The sequence below is a fragment of the Schistocerca americana genome, chromosome 3 (genome assembly GCF_021461395.2).
Source record: "Schistocerca americana isolate TAMUIC-IGC-003095 chromosome 3, iqSchAmer2.1, whole genome shotgun sequence".
Lineage (NCBI taxonomy): Eukaryota > Metazoa > Arthropoda > Insecta > Orthoptera > Acrididae > Schistocerca > Schistocerca americana.
Window position 1 is genome coordinate 259,455,040 of NC_060121.1, and position 23,664 is coordinate 259,478,703.

At 41.7% G+C, this 23,664-nt stretch overlaps 1 protein-coding gene across 1 annotated transcript in view; it reads right to left on the reverse strand.

Annotated features, from left to right (window-relative positions):
- The window catches only part of LOC124606007 (sodium channel protein Nach-like), a 209,455-nt gene that overhangs the window by 70,390 nt on the left and 115,401 nt on the right, over window positions 1-23,664 (reverse strand). Inside the window, exon 6 of the mRNA XM_047137970.1 lies at window positions 2,231-2,516. Within this exon, the coding sequence (XP_046993926.1) occupies window positions 2,231-2,516 (286 nt within the window). The remainder of the gene's footprint in view (window positions 1-2,230; window positions 2,517-23,664) is intronic.

The following is a 23,664-nucleotide window of genomic DNA, read 5'->3' on the forward strand; positions in this document are numbered from 1 at the left end:
AGACACGATGTACCCTGCGCTGAGGCATGATGCCGATTGTGCGTCAGCTACCGGAAACACGCTATTTATAGCCACAGCGCGCAGCCCACACAAAACACACAAATTACAACATAAGTATTCAAGAATGGGTTGTTTGGGATGGGTCATTCATGCTGACCCAACAGGTCTCTTTATTTGCTGTCATGTGTATATTAAAATAAAAAAAAAGAATTTTACATTAATAAGAAAATAAATTTAATACATACTATTATACAGAGTCATATCACCAACTATTTTACATTTCATATCAACACCTCTACCATGGACAACAATACAAATATTATCATCATGCAATAGTTTACAAGACTTCCTTGTCCTAACACACAATGGTTTATCAATAAAAAAATTGTCGATGTTTCTCCAACACCACGAACTTGAGACATAGTGACACGTCTTTGGAGCAGATACCTCCTCGAGATGTTCTCGGTTACCGGACGTTCATGATCAATATGTCTCAAGTTCGTAGTGTTGGAGAAACATCGACAAATTTTTTTATTGATGGACCATTGTGTGTTAGGATAAGGAAGTCTTGTGAACTATTGCATGATGATAATATTTGTATTTTTGTCCGTGGTAGAGGTGTTGATATGAAACGTAAAATAGTTGGTGATATGACTCTGTATAATAGTATGTAATAAATTTATTTTATTATTAATGTAAAATTCTTTTTTTATTTTAATATAAACGTGACAGCAAATAAAGAGACCTGTTGGGTCAGCATGAATGACCCATCCCAAACAACCCATTTTGAATACTTATGTTGTAATTTGTGTATTTTGTGTGGGCTGCGCGCGAAGTTTGAATTGAGTTTGGCTGTGTGCTAGCGGCCGGCGACTCTCGTTTTAACTAGTCGCCGGACGCAGATTTTTCAAACGTGACCTTGGACAGCCTCCAATTTGTTTGTTGTATGGAGTGCCGAATCACGGTACACAATGTGGTGAACCGATGACAGGGTGTGGGTTTGGCGAATACCTGGTGAAAGTCATATGCCAGCGGGTTTTGGCCAAGAGTAAAATTCTAAGGTGGTGGTGTTATGGTGTGGTCGTGTTTTTCATGGATGGGGCTAGCACCCCTTGTGTTTTGCGTGGCACTATCACAGCACAGGCCTACATTGATGTTCTAAGCACCTTCTTGCTTCCCACTGTTGAACAGCAATTCGGGGATGGCGACTGTATCTTTCAACACGATCGAGCACCTATTCATAATGCACGGACTGTGGCGGAGTAGTTACACGACAATAACATCCCTGTAATGGACTGACCTGCACAATGACCTGAATGCTACAGAACATCTTTGGGATGTTTCGAAATGCCGACTTCCTGCCAGGCCTCACCGACCGACATCGGTACCTCTCCTCAGTGTAGCACTCCGTGAAGAACGGCCTGCCATTCCCCAAGAAACCTTCCAGCACCTGACTGAACGTATGCCTGCGAGAGTGGAAGTTGTCATCACGGCTAAGGGTGGGCCAACACCATATTGAATTCCAGCATTTCCGATGGACGGCGCCACGAGCATGTAAGTCATTTTCAGCCAGGTGCCCGGATACTTTAGATTACATAGTGTACTTATTCAGTTCATGTTAATGGTGCGGCGTAAAGTGTGGTGCTGTTGATTTCAAGTGTATGTGAAAGCATGATCTCTTCGTCAAGCCACAGAAAAGTAGACAAGGGCGCTCCCTTAAAGAGTCAACCAGTCACATAAGAATGTAGAAGGCATTTTGAGGAAGAACGGTATAACGGTGGGTCTCTGATACCTTTGTCGAAAGTCGTCGAACGAGTAGCAGTAGGTCTGAATAGAATTTTCAAAAAATGGCTCTGAGCACTATGGGACTTAACTTCTGAGGTCATCAGTCCCCTAGAACTTAGAACTACTTAAACCTAACTAACCTAAGGACATCACACATATCCATTCCCGAGGCAGGATTCGAACCTTCGACGGTAGCGGTCACGCGGTTCCAGACTGTAGCGCCTAGAACTGCTCGGCCACCCCGGCCGGCAATAGAATTTTATTAGCGTTTTTTCACTCGTCAGAGGTAGGCATTGCAGCAGCTCAAATTTTCGGAGTTATCTTCTAGTGGGGCTACAGACAGGGTGTAACAACAAACAATCGCATAGTAACATTGCCAACTTAGTCACCGGCTGTCGCGGACGTTCTTTTAGAGTACGACGCGACTGCAGATGGCGACACTTACGGGCTTTGGGCATCTGGTGGGTGGAGCAGTTGCACAACTTCATCATGGCGTCCTTGCGGCACTGGACGATGCAGCCGGAGTAGGAGTACTTGTCGTAGACGGCGAGGTTGTTCTCGTACGGGAAGCGGCAGCGGCGCTGGCCGATGCTCAGGTCGTGCACGTCCCGCTCGTTGAACACTTCCTGCACGGTGAAGGCGCGGTGCCGGATCATGGTCCCTTCCATTCTCAAGATGTTCCGGTCCTTTGTGTTCATGTGCGGCACCTCGTACCGCGACAGTACGAACGCCTGCAGCAGCCAAGATGTTCCAACTAGTGTTCGAAGGACATTTCAGATTATGGCGACAGTCAAATTAAACAGCCACACGCCACGCCAGGTTTTACACTGCTGGCCATTAAAATTGCTACAACACGAAGATGACGTGCTACAGACGCGAAAATTAACCGACAGGAAGAAGATGCTGTGATATGCAAATGATTAGCTCTTCAGAGCATTCACACAATGCTATAGCCGGTGCCGACATCTACAACGTGCTGAAATGAGAAAAGTTTCCAACCGATTTCTCATACACAAACAGCAGTTGACCGGCGTTGCCTGGCGAAACGTTGTTGTGATGCCTCGTGTAAGGAGGAGAAATGCGTAGCATCACATTTCCGACTTTGGTAAAGGTCGGATTGTAGCCTATCGCGATTGTGGTTTATCGTATCGCGACATTGCTGCTCGCGTTGGTCCAAATCCAATGACTGTTAGCAGAATATGGAATCGGTGGGTTCCGAAGGGGAATACGGAACGCCGTGCTGGATCCAAACGGCCTCGTATCACTAGTAGTCGAGATGACAGGCATCTTATCCGCAAGGCTGTAACAGATCGTGCAGCCACGTTTCGATCCCTGAGTCAACACATGGGGACGTCTGCACGAATAGTTCGACGACGTTTGCAGCAGCATGGACTATCGGCTCGGAGATCATGGCTGCGGTTACCCTTGACGCTGCATCACAGAGAGGAGCGCCTGCGATGGTGTACTCAACGACGAACTTGGGTGCACGTCATATTTTCGGATGAATCCAGGTTCTGTTTACAGCATCACGATGGTCGCATCCGTGTTTGGCGACATCGCGGTGAACGCACATTGTAAGCGTGTATTCGTCATCGCCATACTGGCGTATCACCCGGCGTGATGGTACGGGGTGCCATTGGTTACAAGTCTCGGTCACCTCTTGTTCGCATTGACGGAACTCTGAACAGTGGACATTACATTTCAGATCTGTTCCACCCGTGGCTCTACCCTTCATTCGATCCCTGCGAAACCCAACATTTCAGCAGGATAATGCACGACCGCATGTTGCAGGTCCTGTACCGGCCTTTCTCGATACAGAAAATGTTCGACTGCTGCTCTGGGCAGCACATTCTCCAGATCTCTCATCAACTGAAAACGTGTGGTCAATGGTTGCCGAAGCAACTGGCTCGTCACAATACGCCAGTCACTACTCGTGATGAACTGTGGTATCGTGTTGAAGCTGCATGGGCAGCTGTACCTGTACACGCCATCCAAGCTCTGTTTGACTCAATGCCCAGGCGTATCAAGGCCGTTACTACGGCCAGAGGTGGTTGTTCTGGGTACTGATTTCTCAGGATCTATGCAGCCGAATTGCGTGAAAATGTAATCGGATGTCAGTTCTAGTATAATACATTTGTCCAATGAATTCCCGTTTATCGTCTGTATTTCTTCTTGGTGTAGCAATTTTAATGGCCAGTAGCGTATTTACAGCAGCTGATTTCGTCCGCCAGACGCGATAACTGCAGTGTTTAGCAACTCAGAAGTAATTAGGTGTAACTCGTTATCATTAATTCATTTATATTTATGGAGAAGGTAGGAGACGAGGTACTGGCGGAAAAATTTGGAAATTTGTGGTAAGATCTTATGGGATCAAACTGCTGAGGTCATCGGTCCTGAAGCTTACGTACTACTTAATCTGACCTTCGCTAAGTGCAACACACACACCCATGCCCGAGGGTGGACTGGACCCTCCTACGGGGGACCCGCGCGCACCGTGACTAGACGCCCTTGACCGAGCGGCTACCACGCGCGGCTACTGGTGGAATTAATGCTGTGAGGTCGCGTCGTGGGTCGTGCTTAGGTAGCTCAGATGCATCGTTGCCCACACATGCAGGAAGCACTGGAATGATAAACGTGCACAACAGGGCGCGCGCCCTCTTTCTGCGGACGATGCATCGCCTACGTACTTCATACAAGGCTACCCTCCCTGGTACACTGATTCAGGAGGTGGTGTCTCAATCCATCCGTCCACCGATTCCTGTTGGACATATCACGCCAGCACTGTGTCACATTCGCACCTATCTGGTCGACATGAGTTATCTGTTGGATGTCTTGCCGACCACGCGGGATCCTAGTACAAAGGACTTCTACCGCTACTTTCAAAGAACGCTGCCTGCTAATGCGGTTGAACGGCGACATCCGGCGGTTGGCTGGAGACGAGTGTGGAGTAGCATACACTCCCCTTTCCTTCCCACCACGGTCAGGGCGCTGTGGTATGTGATAACCACCGAAAAAATCCCCACCCGACAACGTTTACATATGATCCATCTTCCCGAGGATCCTTTCCGCTCCAGATGCGGCTCTGTCGACACCGACATGCACCGTTTCATTTGTGGTGCGGCTGCCGACTGCTGGTTCCTCACACGGCGCATGTTGGCATTGTTACTACGACGGACACCTCAGTCCGTAGAGCCCACCGAACTGATCCATCCCGACGTCACTTACTTCCCTGCTACTCGTCATAGCGCCACGGTGTGGGCTAAGGGTATGGCATTGTCATACTTTTTTAACGAGGGCGTTGCAGTGTTGTTAGATTTCTGGCATTATTTAACGAGTTACTACAAGATTTTACGGCGCAATGCGTCGTATGGTACGCTCTTTGCGAATTACTTGGGGTCGTTGTTTACGCGCCCTCCAGATCATTGGGGTGTGCCAGGTGTGAGAAAAGACTGAGAGATTGCAGATGATGGACTTACGAGAGTCATAAACATTAATTATAGGGTGTTTCACCCACGCTGAACGAGAAAACGACCAGGACATCCCGCCGTCTGGCTGCTGTGGACAACCCCCGAGAAAAAAAGAAAAGAAAAATAGAACAACAAAAATAAAGAATTCCAAATAAATACATAAGAACAAAATGAGCAACAAATAAAATATAATAAAGTATTGTACCCTTTCAAAAAAAAAAAAAAAAAGTAGTAGAGCACTTGCCCGCGAAAGGCAAAGGTCCCGAGTCTCGGTACGGCACACAGTTTTAATCTGCCAGGAAATTTCGTATCAGCGCACACTCCGCAGCAGAGCGGAAATTTCATTCTGTGAAGAGAATTATTGGAAGTAATAGAGTTATTGTGATCGTTTCTCAGTTTTGGTTACTGATAATAACTTGATACCAGTGCCTATGAGTTTTATTTGTACACTACAGCACTGAAGATGATCACTATGTGATTGAAAATCGATTTTGCTGTAAATAAACCATCAATATTATGGTCAACGCTGACCTTCTAAATTAAAATGTGTGTGCAATCTTATGGGACTTTAATGCTAAGGTTATCAGTCCCTAAGCTTACACGCTACTTAACCTAAATTATCCTAAGGACAAACACACACATCCATGCCCGAGGGAGGACTCGAACCTCCGCCGGGATCACCCACACAGTCCATGACTGCAGCGTCCTAGACTGCTCGGCTAATCTGGCGCGGCCGCTGACCTTCCTTTTATTTTTATTTATAATTTTAATTTTATTTTAAGAAATAGAGGAGCCATTCATATAGCTTCGTTATATGCAAAGGTGTGATTAGGACTTCCATTCGTCTTGAACTTGCGTAATTCACTGAAGTGACTCTGGAATACCTGTAGATATCACGTAGGACCTCCTTTGGCCCAGCGTAGTGTAGCAGATCGGCGTGGCACGGGCTCAAGAAGTCGTTGGAAGCTACCTGCAGAATAGTGCTGACTTTATAGCTGCCCATAGCTGTGCAAGTGTTGCTGACGCAGGATTCTGTGCACGAACTGACCTCTCGATTATGTCCCACAAATTTTCGATTGGATTCGTGTCGGGCAATCTGGGTGGTCATTCGCTCGAGTTGTCCAGAATGTTCTTCAAACGTTCGTGAACAATTGTGTCTCGGAGACAAGGTGCATTGTAATCCATAAACATTCTGTCATTGTTTGGGACCATGAAGTCCGTGAATGGCTGTAAATGGTCTTCAGGTAGTCGAACAGAACTATTTGCAGTCAATGACCGGTTCAACTGGACCAGCAGAACCAGTCCATTCCACGTAAATACAGCCATTATGGAGCAACCACCAGACTGCACAGTGCTTTGTTGACAACTTGGGTCCATGGGTTCTTGGGGTCTGCTCCGCGCTCGAGCACTACCATCAGCTCTTACCAACCGTAATCGAGACCCATCTGACCGGGCCACGGTTTTCCGGTCGTCTATGGTCCAACAGATATGGTCATGAGCCCATGAGAAGCGCTGCATCCGATATCATCTTGTCAGCAAAGGCACTCACCTAGGTCGTCTGCTGCCATAGGCAATTAAAGACAGATTTCTCCGCACTGTCATAACGGATGCGTCCGTCGTACGTCCCTAATTGATTTCTGGGGTTGTTTTACGCAGTGTTGGTTTTCTGTCAGCACTCACAAAGGCCACTGCTCACGTTCGTTAAGTGAAGGGCGCCGGCCACTGCGGTGTCCGTGCTTAGAGGCAATGCTTCATATTTGGTATTCTTTGCATACTCTTGATATTGTGGATCTCGTAATACTGAATTCCCTAAATTTCCGAAATGGAATGTCCCATACGTCTAGCTCCATTTCGCAGTCAAAGTCTATTAATTCCCGTCGTGCGGTCATAATCACGTCGGAAACCTTTTCACACGAATCACCTGAGTACAAACGACAGCTCTGGCAATGCACTGCCCTTTTGTACCTTTTGTACGTGATACTACTGCCAACTGTGTATGTACATATCGCTATCCCATGATCTTTGTCACCTCAGAGTACGTTTAGGTCTTCTTCATTACAAGGTGTTTATCAACTGCATTTTGAATACTGCAGTTTCCCTGCGCAAGATAACAATTCTCGATTTGCCAGACCACGTTTAATTAGTGGTTACGTGTAATTACTTTTGTTTTGTAGTTTGTGGTCCCTTCCTCGCCTTTAAATCCATCGGACAAATACATTTAGGTTCACCGATACAGCGCAGCATTCGCCCTAAGGCCGACTAGTGTTTTGATTTGTATCGGAAGATGCCTCTAAAATTAAATCACAATGTTCTTACACATTTCAAAACTTTTTCTGAAGTCCAATGCCTTTCCAAGACTTTTGACTGCTCAGCGTAAATGCGTAAGGGAAAATAATAAATAATAAACTTGTTAGGTCATGCTGGTTTTGATTTCACCCAACACCATTTTCAGGCAAACAATGACACAATATAGAGCAAGCAGTGAAACTAAAACAAGAGGCATCTAATATCTGCCGACAGTCATACTCATATATCACAGGAAAAGAATTACAGCTAAGAATATATGTAACTAGGAAAAACAAATGGAATCATGGGAAAGCTCATTAATGAAATTAAAAGTGACGTTCATGGACGCCAGTCGGTAGCATACAAACTGATGAGACACGTGAACCAAAAAGAAAAAAAATACAGTCAAAATAAATATTATTACTTTAGAACGATGAGATCACCAATATAGAAATCTCTGGGATGATAACTCAGCTGCGGAGGTATACTTCGAAAACTGCCCAGTTAAAAGAAATAGACCTCATCGATATAAATGAATTAGATGAAGAAAAGCAAAAATTGAAGAACAGGAAAGCAACAGTGATAGACGGAATAAATACCCAAGTGTTTAAATACGGATGTCTTTCCCTGAAGAAACGTATGCTACATATAATTAACCATGTTGGTCTTCGGGTAGAGTACTCAGATTATCTCCATTTTCGAGAAAGGCAACAGAAGAAACCCAAGCAATAATGCAGGCATTAGCCTCGTTAATACAGACTATAAAATCTATAGCACTATCTTAAATAATACACTGCACCCGACATTTGATAAAATTTTGTTAGAACAAATACTTTAAAAAACGTCAGCCCTTCAATGATAGCAGTTTTAACGTGAAAGAACTGGAAGAGAAAAGGTAATAATGTAATTTGGAGATGCACATAACGGAACCGCGACAGCTAGCGTTGAAATCACACAGATGGACTTTAGAATTGCAACATTTTGAAGACACATGCAACATTACGGCAAGTTGAAAAAGAGATTGAGGGAGAGAGGGAGCTGAACATTTATACGTGGGTATGATAAACCCTTTCTCTCGATAATTTATCTCCTTCATACCTCTTCTGTGTTACCACAGATGATGTGTCACTGAGCTCGTTTGTACTAAGACTGCAGTACACGCGAGGTGCCTGTTTGCTTTCGCCGCCATGAGTGGAAGTTCTAATAAATGTTAACCAACCTGCAGTTTTTTACAGTTGTCCCCCGCTTAGAAAACAGAACGTAGGTCGTGGAATAGGCTATCTTGAAGCTGTAAGAATCTCATAGCGAGGAACTGATGTAATGTGAGTTATTAAATTTCCAATTAGTTTGTTTATATGGGATCTCAAACGCTTTTTATTGGCAGAACACGACAAAGTGCACATTTACATTCCACTTTAGAATCACATATAGTTTCCATTCTTCACAAAATAATGAACTACGTATTTTTTAATTACGACCACACTGTTCCCAACTGTGGTTGGAGACACACCGCAGCTCAGGATCGACATGGAAACGTCTCAGGGGTGACATAAAGGACATCAATGAAACCACCCCTTCCGTTGGGGCGCTGTTCCCACAAATTTCGCGGTCGAAAATGACAGTTCGCAGTGCGATGACCGACAGGACGACGTTCTTGACAAATATGGCCACTGCTGAAACCCCCTGGGCGTTCCAAGCCTATTTTATAGACATTGGGGGGCTGCAACCCCACTGACAGTGATATCATCCCTTTGGAGTGTAGCGTGACAGCCATTTTTGCTGCGTCATACAGGATGAAACCACTATAGACCCTTCAAAGCCCTACGACAGTGATATCATCCCTTTGGAGTGTAGCGTGACAGCCATTTTTGCTGTGACATACAGGATTAAACCACTATGGACCCTTCAAAGCCCTACGACGAAATTTGGACGTGTTCCGTGTTTTTATGGTTTTTCATCCCTCCTCTTTCGCGCTCTTTTGTGGCGCGATCACGGGAGGGTTGAACGTGCGGGAATAAAACGGAAAAGTCACCCCATAAGACCACACAGTTCGACAACACCCTTGGTGCCACCCTTAAGCAGATGTCGGATGTCAGAAACTTCGACACCAATTCAGTCTCGTGGTTGTCCTATTGCCTGAAGGTAGCCAAATTCCACTTAAGTTTCTGGCAGGTACATTTTTTACGTGTTCAAGAAATGTTATGAGTGGCACCGAGGATGTTGCCGAACTGCGTAATCTTAAAGGGCCACTTTGCCGTTTTCTTTACGCGTGTGTCAATGACGAACCATACCGTCATCGTGTCACAGGAGGGTACTAAAATGGGGAGGGGGGATGAAAAAGCGTAAAAACATTTTTTGGTTGGATCATGTCCAAATTTCATCGAATGGTTTTGAAAAGTCCCTAGTGATTCCACCCTGTATGGCATAGCTACATTCCAAAGCCGGCCGCGGTGGTCTCGCGATTAAGGCGCTCAGTCCGGAACCGCGTGACTGCTACGGTCGCAGGTTCGAATCCTGCCTCGGGCATGGATGTGTGTGATGTCCTTAGGTTAGTTAGGTTTAAGTAGTTCTAAGTTCTAGGTGACTGATGACCACAGAAGTTAAGTCTCATAGTGCTCAGAGCCATTTGAACCATTACATTCCATAGGGGTTCAGTACGATAGAAGCCCTGCAGTGTCTGAAAGCAGGGTTGAGATGCTCAGGGAGTGGCAGCAGTGGCCAGATTTGTCAGGAATGTCGTCTTGGTGCTCATCGCATTGCGAACCGTCGTTTTTTCCCTCGAAATATGTGGAAATCAACGCACCAAAGGGAGGAGTGGTTTCAATGATGCCCTTCATGCTACCCACTGAGGCCTTTTCGTGTCGATTCTGAGCGACGGTGCGCCTGAAATGTTTTCCCGGCCACCCATACAAAGACCGTGGTGTTTCAACGCTGGATGTTGCGGCTGCTACCTCCATCACACAGGTGTCCAAAGCAGGGATGAAATGTATGTAAGAGAAGGTGGAACGACCTTCCCATTGTGTGACAGATTCTCGACTCAGGTAGACCCATATCTTTGGTCAGTGAAATTGCATTCAACAGATGTACAAAGACGACAGACTGTCCTAGATTACATTTATGCAAAATGCAAAAGTGTTGATGTGCAACATCGGACTTGTTCTGATTTCACATGTCATGGACAAAAATTTCGAATGCGTTTCGTAGTTGTACAGTTTTTGTCGACAGGAATGATATTGGGAGTAGACTTTTTAAATGGATATAAAACAATTTTGAATTTTAATGACACTGAGACAAAATTAGAAGCTGAAGGCAAGTCAATTATTCTGAAATTTGAAGATTGGATCTCGAGAGAAGATGAGGAAGTGAATCGCCTATGCTTTTTGACAGACCATGAAACACAATTTTTACCAGAAGTTTTTTATGAGTGACGACATCAGAAAAGAGATATACACAGTTTGATTCAAGATCTATGACCCACAGAGCTATGCTGATGGGAGTTTAAGCTCCTGGCAGAGCCACCCAAGCCAGACAGGTCTCTTCAGCAGTGGTCCACAACGTAGGGGGAAGGGGGCATGAAGAAGGGAGTTCCCAGGTGCAGGGAAGCCAAATCTCATATAGGAGACATTCTCGATAAAAAAAACAAGAAAGGACACCCTACAAAACTTGGCAAGATGGATCCACAGCTGTAGTGAAAGCAACTATCTAAAGGAGACAACCCCAACAGAAAAATAGGTGTACTGGGACCCCTGAGATGGCAGTCCCACCACCTAGCTACCTTGGCTACAAGCTGGCGTCCTATAATGGGGGAATCATAATATTTCTCCGAATATCCAGAGAAGAAACCAAGCCAGACAGATTATGGCTTGACAAATTATTAAGGAGATGGAGCGGACCAAAAGGTCCAGTCATTGATGTAGATGTAGATTCAAGAGAAAACAAACTAGAGCATTGCATTGACACAGACAGGAGGCATCTTTGTGACATTTTGCTTTCACGCAAAATTTTTTTGATCACTGTACACGAATTATAAAAAGTTTACAGTATACAGTTCAGGTCAAAGATCACAACAAGTTTTGTGTTAAGGCATATGTTATTCCTGCATGCTACAGAGAACAAAGAAAGCTGAAATTCAGTCTGTGCTACAGCAGGGTGTCATAGAACCAGCAGTTAATTTATGCAATAGTCCACTGAATACAGTAGAAAAAAAGATAGACTCGTGCTAGATTCAAGACAAATTAACACCATTATCTTACCTGAGACAAATATCAAACCTTAGGTGAATTGATTCAGAATTTTTATGGTGTGCAGATTATATCTTTGGTCGACCTGACACAAGTTTCTGGCAAATAGAATAACTCCCAGAGTGTAGAAAACATACTCCCAGAGTGTAGAAAACATGCTCCGTTTCCCTGTTTTGGGGTATGCTATCAGTTTCAGAAATTACCATTTGGTTTTAACATTTCTTCTGCAACCTTCATTTGCAGATTAATCCCCATCTTATTCGAGTACAATATATGACACGTTACTTCATATACTGATGACATACTCATAGCTGAACATAACTGTGTACTCAACATTTTTTATAGATTTTTGAAGAATCAGGAACTACTATCAATCCGGAAAAATCAGAATCCAGGAAGGTCAGACTAAAGTTTCTAGGACACATGAACTCATCTAGAGGAATAGAGCCCAACGTCGAAAAACGTGAAGCAGTCAGAGTCACTCCAGTTCATACTACCAAAAGATGAGTTTGTAGCTTCCTTTGCTTAATAAACTTTCATAGTTGAATCTTTAGTATGAAAATTACTGTCATCCCAAAGCTTTGTTCTCTTATTGGTAAAAATACAGTATGGCATTGGAATGAACTGGCGAAAGAAGAGTTCCTAAATTTAAAGGATGCACTTCTGAATACTCCAATTCTTGCACGCTCAGACTTGTCATGCGGATTTTGTTTGGTGACAGATTCTTCAAAGAGCGGGTTAGGTCCTCATCTCTTCCAGAATTTGAGGAATCTGATGTCATAGTGCGCAGAATTATAGGTTTTGCTAGCTGGCTTCTAACGGAAACAGAAAGAAAGTATTAGTTAATAGAACTTGAAGCTCTACCAGTCATTTGGACATTTTCCCTAACTCCGTTTTTTCTCGTTTGGTAAACACGCCAAAGTCTTCACAGATCATGGTGCACTACAATTTTTAATCTCTTCAAAACTGAAACGTGGCAGATTAAAATGTTGGGCAGTGTATCTTCAAGATCTCCGTTTTATTGTAGTTCATATTCCTCGCTCACAAAATGTTGTCGCTGACGTTTTATCTCGTGAATCAATTGGCTTAGAAAAAAGCAGTAGAGAAACGAAAGCTGCGAAAAATTTCAATATACTTTATATGCAGAAAGTTGCCTTTGGGAATTTAATTGTTTCCTCTTTAAAAGATATTGCACAGGAACAGCATAAGGAACCCATGTGAAGAGACCTGGAGAATAAGTGTCACGACAAAACAAACACAGCGACAAGACACTATTACTTTGTAGTTGAGAACATTCTCTTTAAGCGATGTAATATCAACGATTCACTTTTTTAAGTATTCCTGATGATTTCCTAAACAAACTAATTTGATACACGAAACTCAGTTACCTTCATTTTGGATCATGTGAGTGTTCAACAAACTCTCCACAATCTGATACTCGAATGAGATCGAAAAGAAAATCAGAAAAGTTTTATCTGTACGCAAACTGTGTCAGAAAGCAAAGCCATCTTCGGTTACACACCATGCTCCATATTTCAGATTATTCCTTCACAGTTAAAAGAAGTAGTAGCTGTAGATCTTCCAGGCGCACTCGCAAGAACTCAGAATAGATTTTCATACGTTTTTGTTGCTGTAGAGCTGACTTCCAAATTTGGCTTATTCACCCCATTACAGAGAGCCACTGGCAAAAGTGTATCACATGCCTTTGTACAGAATTTCCTAGGTGAAGTAGGATGTATTGAAAAGGTAACTTCGGACAGTGGTCCCCAATTTCAGCCAGGCATCTGGGCAAGAACTTCAAGAAATCACGAAATTAAACCCCTAGCTCACTCTCTCTCTCTCTCTCTCTCTCTCTCTATGGGGCATACGCTAATCCTTCTGTACAACTGATGCGAGAAATCAATAAATTAGATTATACTGTGACCGTAAACATCAGAATTGTGATAGGCATATACACATACTTCAGGGCTTTTCACAAGAACTGCCACATAATTCTACTTCATTGTGTCTGTTACTTGTACCTGCGAACGAACGGCCACCAGACTGAATCAGAGAGCTTGTACTATTCCATAACTCAAACAAACTGCGTCACGAAGAGGTGATAGAGTTAGTAATAGGTATCATCAAGAAAGCTGCCGAGCGAAGGAAAAGCCGCAACACGCTAATGTAAATGTCAAAAAGCTATACTTTGGTCAGAAAGTACTTGTGACATCCCATCCACTGTCACACAAGAATATGCATCTAAGTCATAAGTTCGTCTTGGTGTGCAATGGACCTTACAGAATTCATCATCGAATATCACATGACAATGCAGTAGAAGTGCAAACAATACTTACTAAGTACATTAAATGACTCCATCAAACAACACATATCAAACCATTTGTAGAATAATGATATTTATATTTTTCTCAGATATGGTTGTGTCGATAACTACCTTGAATCGTTATTGGTATGACATACATTTTGTAGATGTTATGTTCTTTATGATATTTTGTGACCTTTTTTCTGTATATGACATATGAGGGCATTATACTACTGAAGTATGTATTTTTTCTTTTGTAACTAAATACATACCTTTTTGTCTTCAGGTCAGATTATGACAGATATGGTGATATACATATGAATTAAAAAGAATTTGGTTACTATGCACATCTTGCAGATTTATGAGACATATTTGCATGTGGGAATGCACTGCTGGATAAAATGTTTTTTTTTTCATACTATATGATGACATTAGGCAGAGATAGAAAACATGAATTCGAAGACTACTGATTGAAATGCAGATGTATTTTTGTGATAAAATGAGTATTTTAATGGACAATAAGCTACTAATTCACAATGATTTCCCCTTTTTTACATTTCTAGCATTAATTAATTAATTTTCTTTCCATGAATTAGGTTGATGTTGTGAAATGTATATAATTTTGTTGCATGATATGAGCATTGCTTAACATAGCTATTGCAGTACATAAAATTTTGCATTACGCAACTGCTGATGCACGAACATACCTTTTGACACTGACTTTTTAGGGACTTTGTGATGATACTTGTATCTTGCATTTTTTTGATTCTGTACTATGCTCTTGTTGCTGCATTTGTTTTGATGAAACTTTTTGCATATAATTTGTCTTAGCTTAAGAATGTGTACATCATGTTGTTTATTGGTTTACCATAATGATATTTTGCTCCATATGTGTAAGATGACATACTTTGTTGCTTTGCCTTTCTTACGAAACATCTGTCATGTTCATATGTTTGTGATAAGAAACTTGGCTGCATTGACTTTCTGATGAAATGTTTTTGTAATTATATACTTATCATGAAATCTATAGTTTTATGAGAGCTCACTTAGAATAAGCATTTACTATTAGAGGTTATAAATAAGGTAAATGTCACAGATAATAAGAATATTACAAAAATTGTGTAAAGGAAGACAGTAAATTGAGAACATAATAGGAGCATCTAGAAATGAAAAAGAAATGAGTACAGATAAATGGAAGTAGTAAAATGTGTGTGTTGGCAAGTAGAACAAATTTGAATATATGTTTTGGTTGAAGAAAGATGTTGATTGCAATGTGAAAATATAAATGTGTATGAGAAGGTTGAAAATGTTTATATTAAGTGATTATGATGATGTGATAACGAAATATTTGAAGGAAGTTTAAATTTGATGGTGTTGTCAAATAACCTGACATGAAATGTATTATTATGTGAATATGATGTTTTTGGCAGGTAACGGACATGATGTTTTTTGGCATGTAAATTGACATTAAATGCATTATGTGAATGCGATGAATTTGGCACGTAAATTGAGATAAAAGATACGAGAAAAGTACGAAGTTTCAGCGAAAATGTAAGTTCATGAAGTATGCATACATTACAGAGATTAGTACACCTATTAGTATAATATAGTAGCATATGACAAGGACAAAATAGCACAAAGACTGACAGACTTTGACTTTGAAGTGCACTCAGTTTCATTTCCTTTTCCTATACATGAAATCTGACACATTTGTTTGCATGTCCTTTATTTCCAGTGTGTGTTTTTCATGATGTATTTTTATTACCACTGTTCCTATGTTTTACATGTCAGTCGTTAGTTCAGTATAATCAGACTTTTCTGAGTGCTTAGGTAACATAAGCTCTATTCTTGTCTGCACAGCAAATTTTTTTGCACACTTTTTTGGCCATTTGTCATTCAAAGATGGTTTTCGTCAGTTTCTCCACTTGTTAAATTTTACTTCTGTATCTTGCACAGAATACTGCATAATTATTAGTGTCTATAGATGTTTCCTGATCACAGTGATTGCTGTAATGCACAAATATTCATATTTTGTACATGTAAGATTCATTTTACATTTTCATGCATCATTTCACATCTTTGCTAGGAATAAGGTCATACTTTTACTACATGTGAAAGCTTCATATTGTTTTTGTTTTTTCACATAGATATTCATAGGTCATTTCATAGAGAGTTCATTTCAGATTTTTGTTATATTTTGTAAAAGAAATCTATTGATTCAACGAAGTATCCAAGGATTTAACTAATTTCTGCACACACTTAAAGGAAATAGTAGAAGTGAGTGTGAAGATATCTACAAATCGACATATGAGTTGTCGGTGGAAAATTGATTCCCTGAGTCTGCTCATATTTAAATTTACATTTACTACCAATATTCAGTCTGTGATGGACATTAATTGCCTTTCTGAACCTAACTTTGATATAACTCCATCAACACTTCAAGAAATGTGTTAACAGAGTGCTAGCCGCAGTCCATTTCTTAGCCGTAGGATTAAGGACAAGAGATATTAAACAGTATCTTCGTTGGTGCTAAGCTATGCAGTATTTTACCTTCCATTCTATTCCTGTGTTGGTTTCAGGATCAATAATATGAGACATTAAAGCAAAACTTCCATGGTTACAATTGACGCAAAATTTATATACAATATAAAAATATCAAAAAATAGTGTGCAATGACCATCTGCATATGTAAAACAAAACTCAGAGTATTCTCTTGTATATTTCATAACCTGAAGTCCTAACACTTGTAATGTTATTTATAACTGTAGCTTACTGTATTAACTTAATTGAATTTTTTTAGAAAACAGTTCATTCTCATCGCCCCACCACATCTAAGACAACCCATATAAAAATATTTTGTGACTGACAGGGGAAATGCAAGGTTTTCATATATTTCCTGTCACTCAGCGTGCTGCACAAGTAGTGGATAAGATCCCAGACTGTGTCAAATTTAATATGTGGTACGCTTGGTCGCTAGACAGGTGTGAGCGCTGGGGCATTCTTATTTGAGCCATAGTAGCGAGCAATTGAGATTTTAGAGAAGGAGATTTGATATTTTTGAATCAGAGAGAAATTATCTGGGATATTTTATTATGGAGATGAAGACTTGTTTGTAAATGTACGTTATTGATTTATTGATGGAGAAGATTCCTTTTGGAGGAATTTTTCAAGGTAGCCAATGTATGCGCAAGAATGAAATGTTTGTTTGTCAGAGCTATTAATTACAGGAAATCTTTGTTACTTAGACGACTGACAATATTCCTGAGGAGTGTTAATCTGATCTCTTTGCTTTCATTATGTCACAAACAAAGAAATTGGTATTGTGTATTGTGAAAATTTCGTAACTGTTAGGCTCTTTATATGTTGTACTGCCTTTTTTGACAATAGTCAGAGTTTAATTTTTCACGAAATACTTCCTTTAAAGTAAAAACCCCCTCCATCATTCTTAGTAAAGCTTCGGATATTTAGTCGCCTGTGAACTGCACCTTACGCCTCACAAAGCCACATATAGTTTTGTGACAAGCAAAAAAAAATTTTGCAGTGGGAAGTCTATTTTTATCTTTAGCTGCTGCATCTGATGATTGCTATTTGCTTTGGAGAACGTCGGTACACTGGACACAAACCAGCATGCTTAGCATGGGTATGGTAATTTTATTTCAGGGCGGCTCTCAATTTACTTTCATATGGGGAAATTGTTCGTAGCCAGAATTATCACGTGTTTTGCTAAGCAAGCAGATTAACTTACAGTGAACAGTATAGGTTATCTCAAACATTTATTTTTGTTCTGAGTAGAGCAGTATCTTATTTTTGTTGACATTTTAAGCCAGAAATGTACTTCATGTCACGCAACTTCCATAACGTACTTCAGTATTGAGTTTCAATTAAATAGCTTTGACGGAGTACACATTTACTTCCTTTTGGCATTTAAGTGGATTAGTTTTTATTATTACAAATTCAGTTTTTCACTATGTTTAAAATGTTCAAATGTGTGTGAATTCCTAAGGGGCCAAACTGCTGAGGTCATCGGTCCCTAGACTTACACACTACTTAAACTAACTTATGCTAATAACACCACACACACCCATGCCCGAGGGAGGAGTCGAACCTCCGGCGGGAGGGGCCACGCAATCCATGACATGGCACCTCAAACCGCAGTGTTCACATGCGTAACACTGCACCAGTAATTTTACTCAGCAGTTGATTACGATATGTAAAGCACACGTTATATGAAGAGAAAGTTTTTGAGAAAGTAACATTTAATATTTTCATTTATAGACAAATTTTTATAGAAAGCTTACAAATAAACTTCTACTGCTGGCTGGCTGGAAGTGGAATTCCACAAAGTGTATCAAACACTGTCCCTTCGTCTGCTATACGCCGATGTTCAAATAATAAGTCAAGAAAATGAAGATAATCGTCACAGAGCGGTTTATCACCTAAATTTTTGGATTCTGAATATAAAATGAACGCTTTCGTTAATAAAACGAAATATGTGTCATTTACAGAAAAATCGGATATAAGATCTAAAATTATAGTAAATAATGGGACACTTGAACAGAAAACCTTTTAGTGTCGCGGTCGTGACAAAGGACGAAATTTTGACAGTGAAATTGATAACAAGATATTAAAATGTAACGCAACCTATGGAATTATTGGAAATATGCTACCAAAATAAATGCCCCAAAATAAACACCGATGAAGTTAACGATAAAGTGCACACCACAGAAGTTCGGTGTAAAAATTAAGGGATGAGAATGAAGAGAAGCTGATTCAGTGCAAAAGAAGAAACATCTGTATAAAGAAATCATGGGAAAATGTTGATAAAATGCATGTTAATAGACTTCCGAATCAAATTCTTGATTGCAAGGTAAGGGGGAGGGACACGGAAGAGATGGCTTTACCATCAGCTCTTAGAACTGAAATCGGGACTCACATGGCCAAACTATGTTTCTCCAGTCGTCTAGGGTTCATCTGACGTGGTCATGAGCACAGGAGAGATGCAGGCGAGGTCGTGCTATTACCAAAGGCACTCGCGTCGGTCGTCTGCTGCCATTAACGCCGAATTTTGCCGCACTGTCCTTACGGATACGTTTGTCGTATGTCCCACGTTAATTTCTGCAGTTACGTCGTGCATTGTTTTTTATTTGTCAGCTCTGACAACTGAAGCAAACGCTGCTGCTCTAGATCGTTAAGTGAAGACCGTCAGCCACTGCGTTGTCTGTGGTGAGAAAGCTGGTATTACTCGCACGCTCTTGACACTCTGGATCTCGGAATACTGAGTTCCCTAATGATTTCCGAAATGGAAAGTGCCATGCGTCCAGCTCCAATTACCATTCCGCGTTCAAAATTTGTCCGGTCATATTTACGTTTGTCCGTCATATTTATGTTGGAAACTTTTTCACATGAATCACCTGAGTAGAAATGACAGCTCTGCCAATGCACTGTCCTCTGATATCCCGTGTATGCGTTACTGCAGTCATTTGTATACCGGGTGATGAAAAAGTCAGTATAAATTTGAAAACTTAATAAACCACGGAATAATGTAGATAGAGAGTTAAAAATTGACACACATGCTTGGAATGACATGGGGTTTTATTAGAACCAGGAAAACAAAAAACAAAAAACCAGAAAACAAAGTATTACTAGACGCGTGAAAGATCTCTTGCGCGCGTCGTTTGGTGATGATCGTGTGCTCAGTCGCCACTTTCGTCATGCTTGGCCTTCCAGGTCCTCAGACCTTAGTCCGTGCGATTATTGGCTTTGGGGTTACCTGAAGTCGCAATTGTATCGTGATCGACCAACATCTCTAGGGACGCTGAAAGACAACATCCGACGCCAATGCCTCACCATAACTCCGGACATGCTTTACAGTGCTGTTCACAACATTATTCCTCGACTACAGCTATTGTTGAGGAATGATGGTGGACATATTGAGCATTTCCTGTAAAGAACATCATCTTTGCTTTGTCTTACTTTGTTATCCTAATTATTACTATTCAGATGAAGCGCCATCAGTCGGACATTTTTTTTAACTTGTATTGTTTTGGTTCTAATAAAACCCCATGTCATTCCAAGCATGTGTGTCAATTTGTACCTCTCTATCGACATTATTCCGTGATTTATTCAGTTTTCAAATTTATACTGACTTTTGATCACCCAGTATGTGCTTAAAGCTATGCTATGACTTTGTCACCTCAGTTTGTGTATGAGTTTTTACTGTGTGCTACTGACGGCAATCCAAATCATTGCCCGTCCTATTCGGAACAAATTTTTACGAATCCTCAGTGAACAACGCGACTATCTGAGGCCCATATGGGGCATGTCCTCGTGGCACTTGATGTGACATGTATGCAACCTAGTTTCAGGGTTGAAACCGTCTAACGCACTTCTTACTTTTAAGAAAGAATAATTTAAGATGTAGTGAGTTACAGGAGGGACAGCAATCCTACATGTGTTTTTAGTTTTATGCTTCATCAAAATGTAAATAAGCAACACAGCTAGTTGTATTCAAGAATGTGTCCTAGAAGAGAGGCCCACTTGGATGTTCAATAACTTCGCTGAGCGTGTCGTCAGGATCCGTATGCCTAAGGAATTATTTGCATGTGATACAGAATTACACGTGAGCTTGACGGCACTGGAACAGATGCGTTAGGGCTGCAAAATTTCTCATTTGCTCTGACTTCCTGAGTATCCTCCAGTTTCTACCACATTTGTGTTGTCAGTGACAGTTCGAACGTTTTTACAACACAACTTTTATTGACGTGAGTCTACATGAAATGACTGAATAACTAGGAAAAGTCAGAATCCCAAAGCCAGTAAGAATTAACTAGTAGAGGCAACGAAAGATAACTTCTAAGTTTTCCACAAGAGTCCGTCGTAACACACATACATTTAATTCCAAGTCCTACTCAGATGTCGAAGACGTGGTCTTCCGTGGAGACGTCCTTGAGGTCGGTATTCGGCGTGAACTGACGCCCGGTGCTGGATCTAGCCTTCAAATAGTATTGGCCAGCCAATCAGATGTTGGTGGAGTAGTACTTCCTGCAGGCCATCTCGAACTCCCTCTGCAGGAAGTAGAACGCGGAATGTCTGTTTCCAAAACAGCCGATGTTTACCACTGCTTACGATTTTGGGCATAGGCAACCTCGTTCCTGTGTCGTGATAGATGTGTTGCCGGCCCGCTGAGACTACCTTGGCGACAGCGTAACATTTGAACCTAATGGATGAAGTAATTTAAACTATCCAAGATGGCTTTCGGCAGATGCATCCATGGATGCATGCAGTGATAATTAGATGGTGTTATGTGCAGTCGACCTATATCAGTGGTTCTCAACCTTTATCAGGCCGTTACCCTTAAATGATCAAATATTAATCAATATAACAAACGAAGTTTAAATCCTAAATAAAATTTAGGTAGGAGAAAAATGCTCCTACAGAAGACGTTATAGAAAGATAACTAATATTAAGCAAATGTTCAAACAAATTTAACTATCTTGTTATTTTATCCGTTCTCTTAAACCAAGAAATGACGATTCCACTAGACGACGGGTACAGCTTGTCTGTAATAATCGATTTATTACAGTTATTACGGTTATGTGGGCATTGTGAAGCACACTACGAGGTCATTCCGTGTTTCGGTTTACTTTCTATTGCCATTATACTAGAAAATCTTGAAGTAAAGGACTTTGTATTCTCAAATATTTTTCTAATGTATAACAAAATAGCTTCGAAGATTCTAAGATGTCGCATATGATAAATCTTTTCTGGTTAAAAGTCGTCACAGGCGCAATGACTTGAAGTTATCCGTATGAACCTCCCACAGAACGACAAAGTGCAGAAATTCACACGAAAGATCAACGCTTTGACGACGTAACTGGCACTGAAGGCAATGTGAAGCGCAAATCGACCAACATCCCAAATAAGGACTTTTCGAACAGGCTCAAAATGGCTCTGAGCGCTATGGGACTTAACATCTGAGGTCATCTGTCCCCTAGAACTACTTAAACCTAACTAACCTAAGGACATCACACACATCCATGCCAGAGGCAGGATTCGAACCTGCGACCGGAGCGATCGCGCGGTTCCAAACTGAAGCGCCCAGAACCGCTCGGACACACCGGCCGGCTTTTCGAACAGTTTCAAATGGTTGTACTAAGTGGGGAAAGACTGTGTCGAACACCTAAATTGTTAAACCCACCATCTTAGATTCTCTCTATTCTGTATTAAACCAGTATCCAAACTTTTTGGACTGACTGTTGATGACAAGTGCTGGAAAGATGGCAGGCAAAATATATAATCAGGCGAGCAAAAACAATCGTGAGGCACTACACAAGAGGAAACTAATGAGTTCACGTTCGAAGCTGGTAATGCGTCTGAGACTGAAAGTTTAGAGTTGGCGTGTTTGACCAGTTTTGATTTATGGCAATGATACTTGGATTCCAAATTGAAAACCATTCAAAAACTGAGGGTCAGTGTCCAACGGAAATGTACACTATCTGATGAAGAGTACCCAAACACCACCATGCAAAGCGGAATTGACTACTAGATAGTACGAGAGACGGACCTACCAATATACGCTACTGGCAATTAAAATTGCTACATCCCTGAGTCAACAGATGGGGACGTTTGAGAGACAACAACCATCTGCACGAACAGTTCGACGACGTTTGCAGCAGCATAGACTATCAGCTCGGAGACCATGGCTGAAGTAATCCTTGACATCGCTTTGAACAGGGAGAAGATGCTGTGATATGCAAATGATTAGATTTTCAAAACATTCACACAATTCTGGCACCGGTGGCGACACCTACAACGTGTTGACATGAGGAAAGTTTCCAACCGATTTCTCATGCACAAACAGCAGTTGACCGGCGATGCCTGGTGAAACGTTGTTGTGATGCCTCGTGTAAGGAGGAGAAATGCGTACCATCACGTTTCCGACTTTGATAAAGGTCGGATTGTAGGCTTTCGCGATTACGGTTTATCTATCGCGACATTGCTGCTCGCGTTGGTCGAGATCCAATGACTGTTAGCAGAATATGGAATCGGTGGGTTCAGGAGGGTAATACGGAACGCCGTGCTGGATACCAACGGCCTCGTATCACTAGTAGTCGAGATGACAGGCATATTATCCGCATGTCTGTAACGGATCGTGCAGCCACGTCTCGATCCCTGAGTCAACAGATGGGGACGTTTGCGAGACAACAACTATCTGCACGAACAGTTCGACGACGTTTGCAGCAGCATAGACTATCAGCTCGGAGACCATGGCTGCGGTAATCCTTGACATCGCTTTGAACAGTGGGCGTTACATTTCAGATGTGTTACGACCCCTGGCTCTACCCTTCATTCGATCCCTGCGAAACCCTACATTTCATCATACTAATGCACGACCTCATGTTGCAGGTCCTGTACGGCCCTTTCTGGATACAGAAAATGTTAGAGTGCTGCTCTGGCCAGCACATTCTTCTGATCTCTAACCAATTGAAACCGTCTGGTCAATGGTAGCCGAGCAACTGGCTCGTCACAATACGCCAGTCACTACTCAATGCCCAGGCGTATCAAGGCCGTTATTACGGCCAGA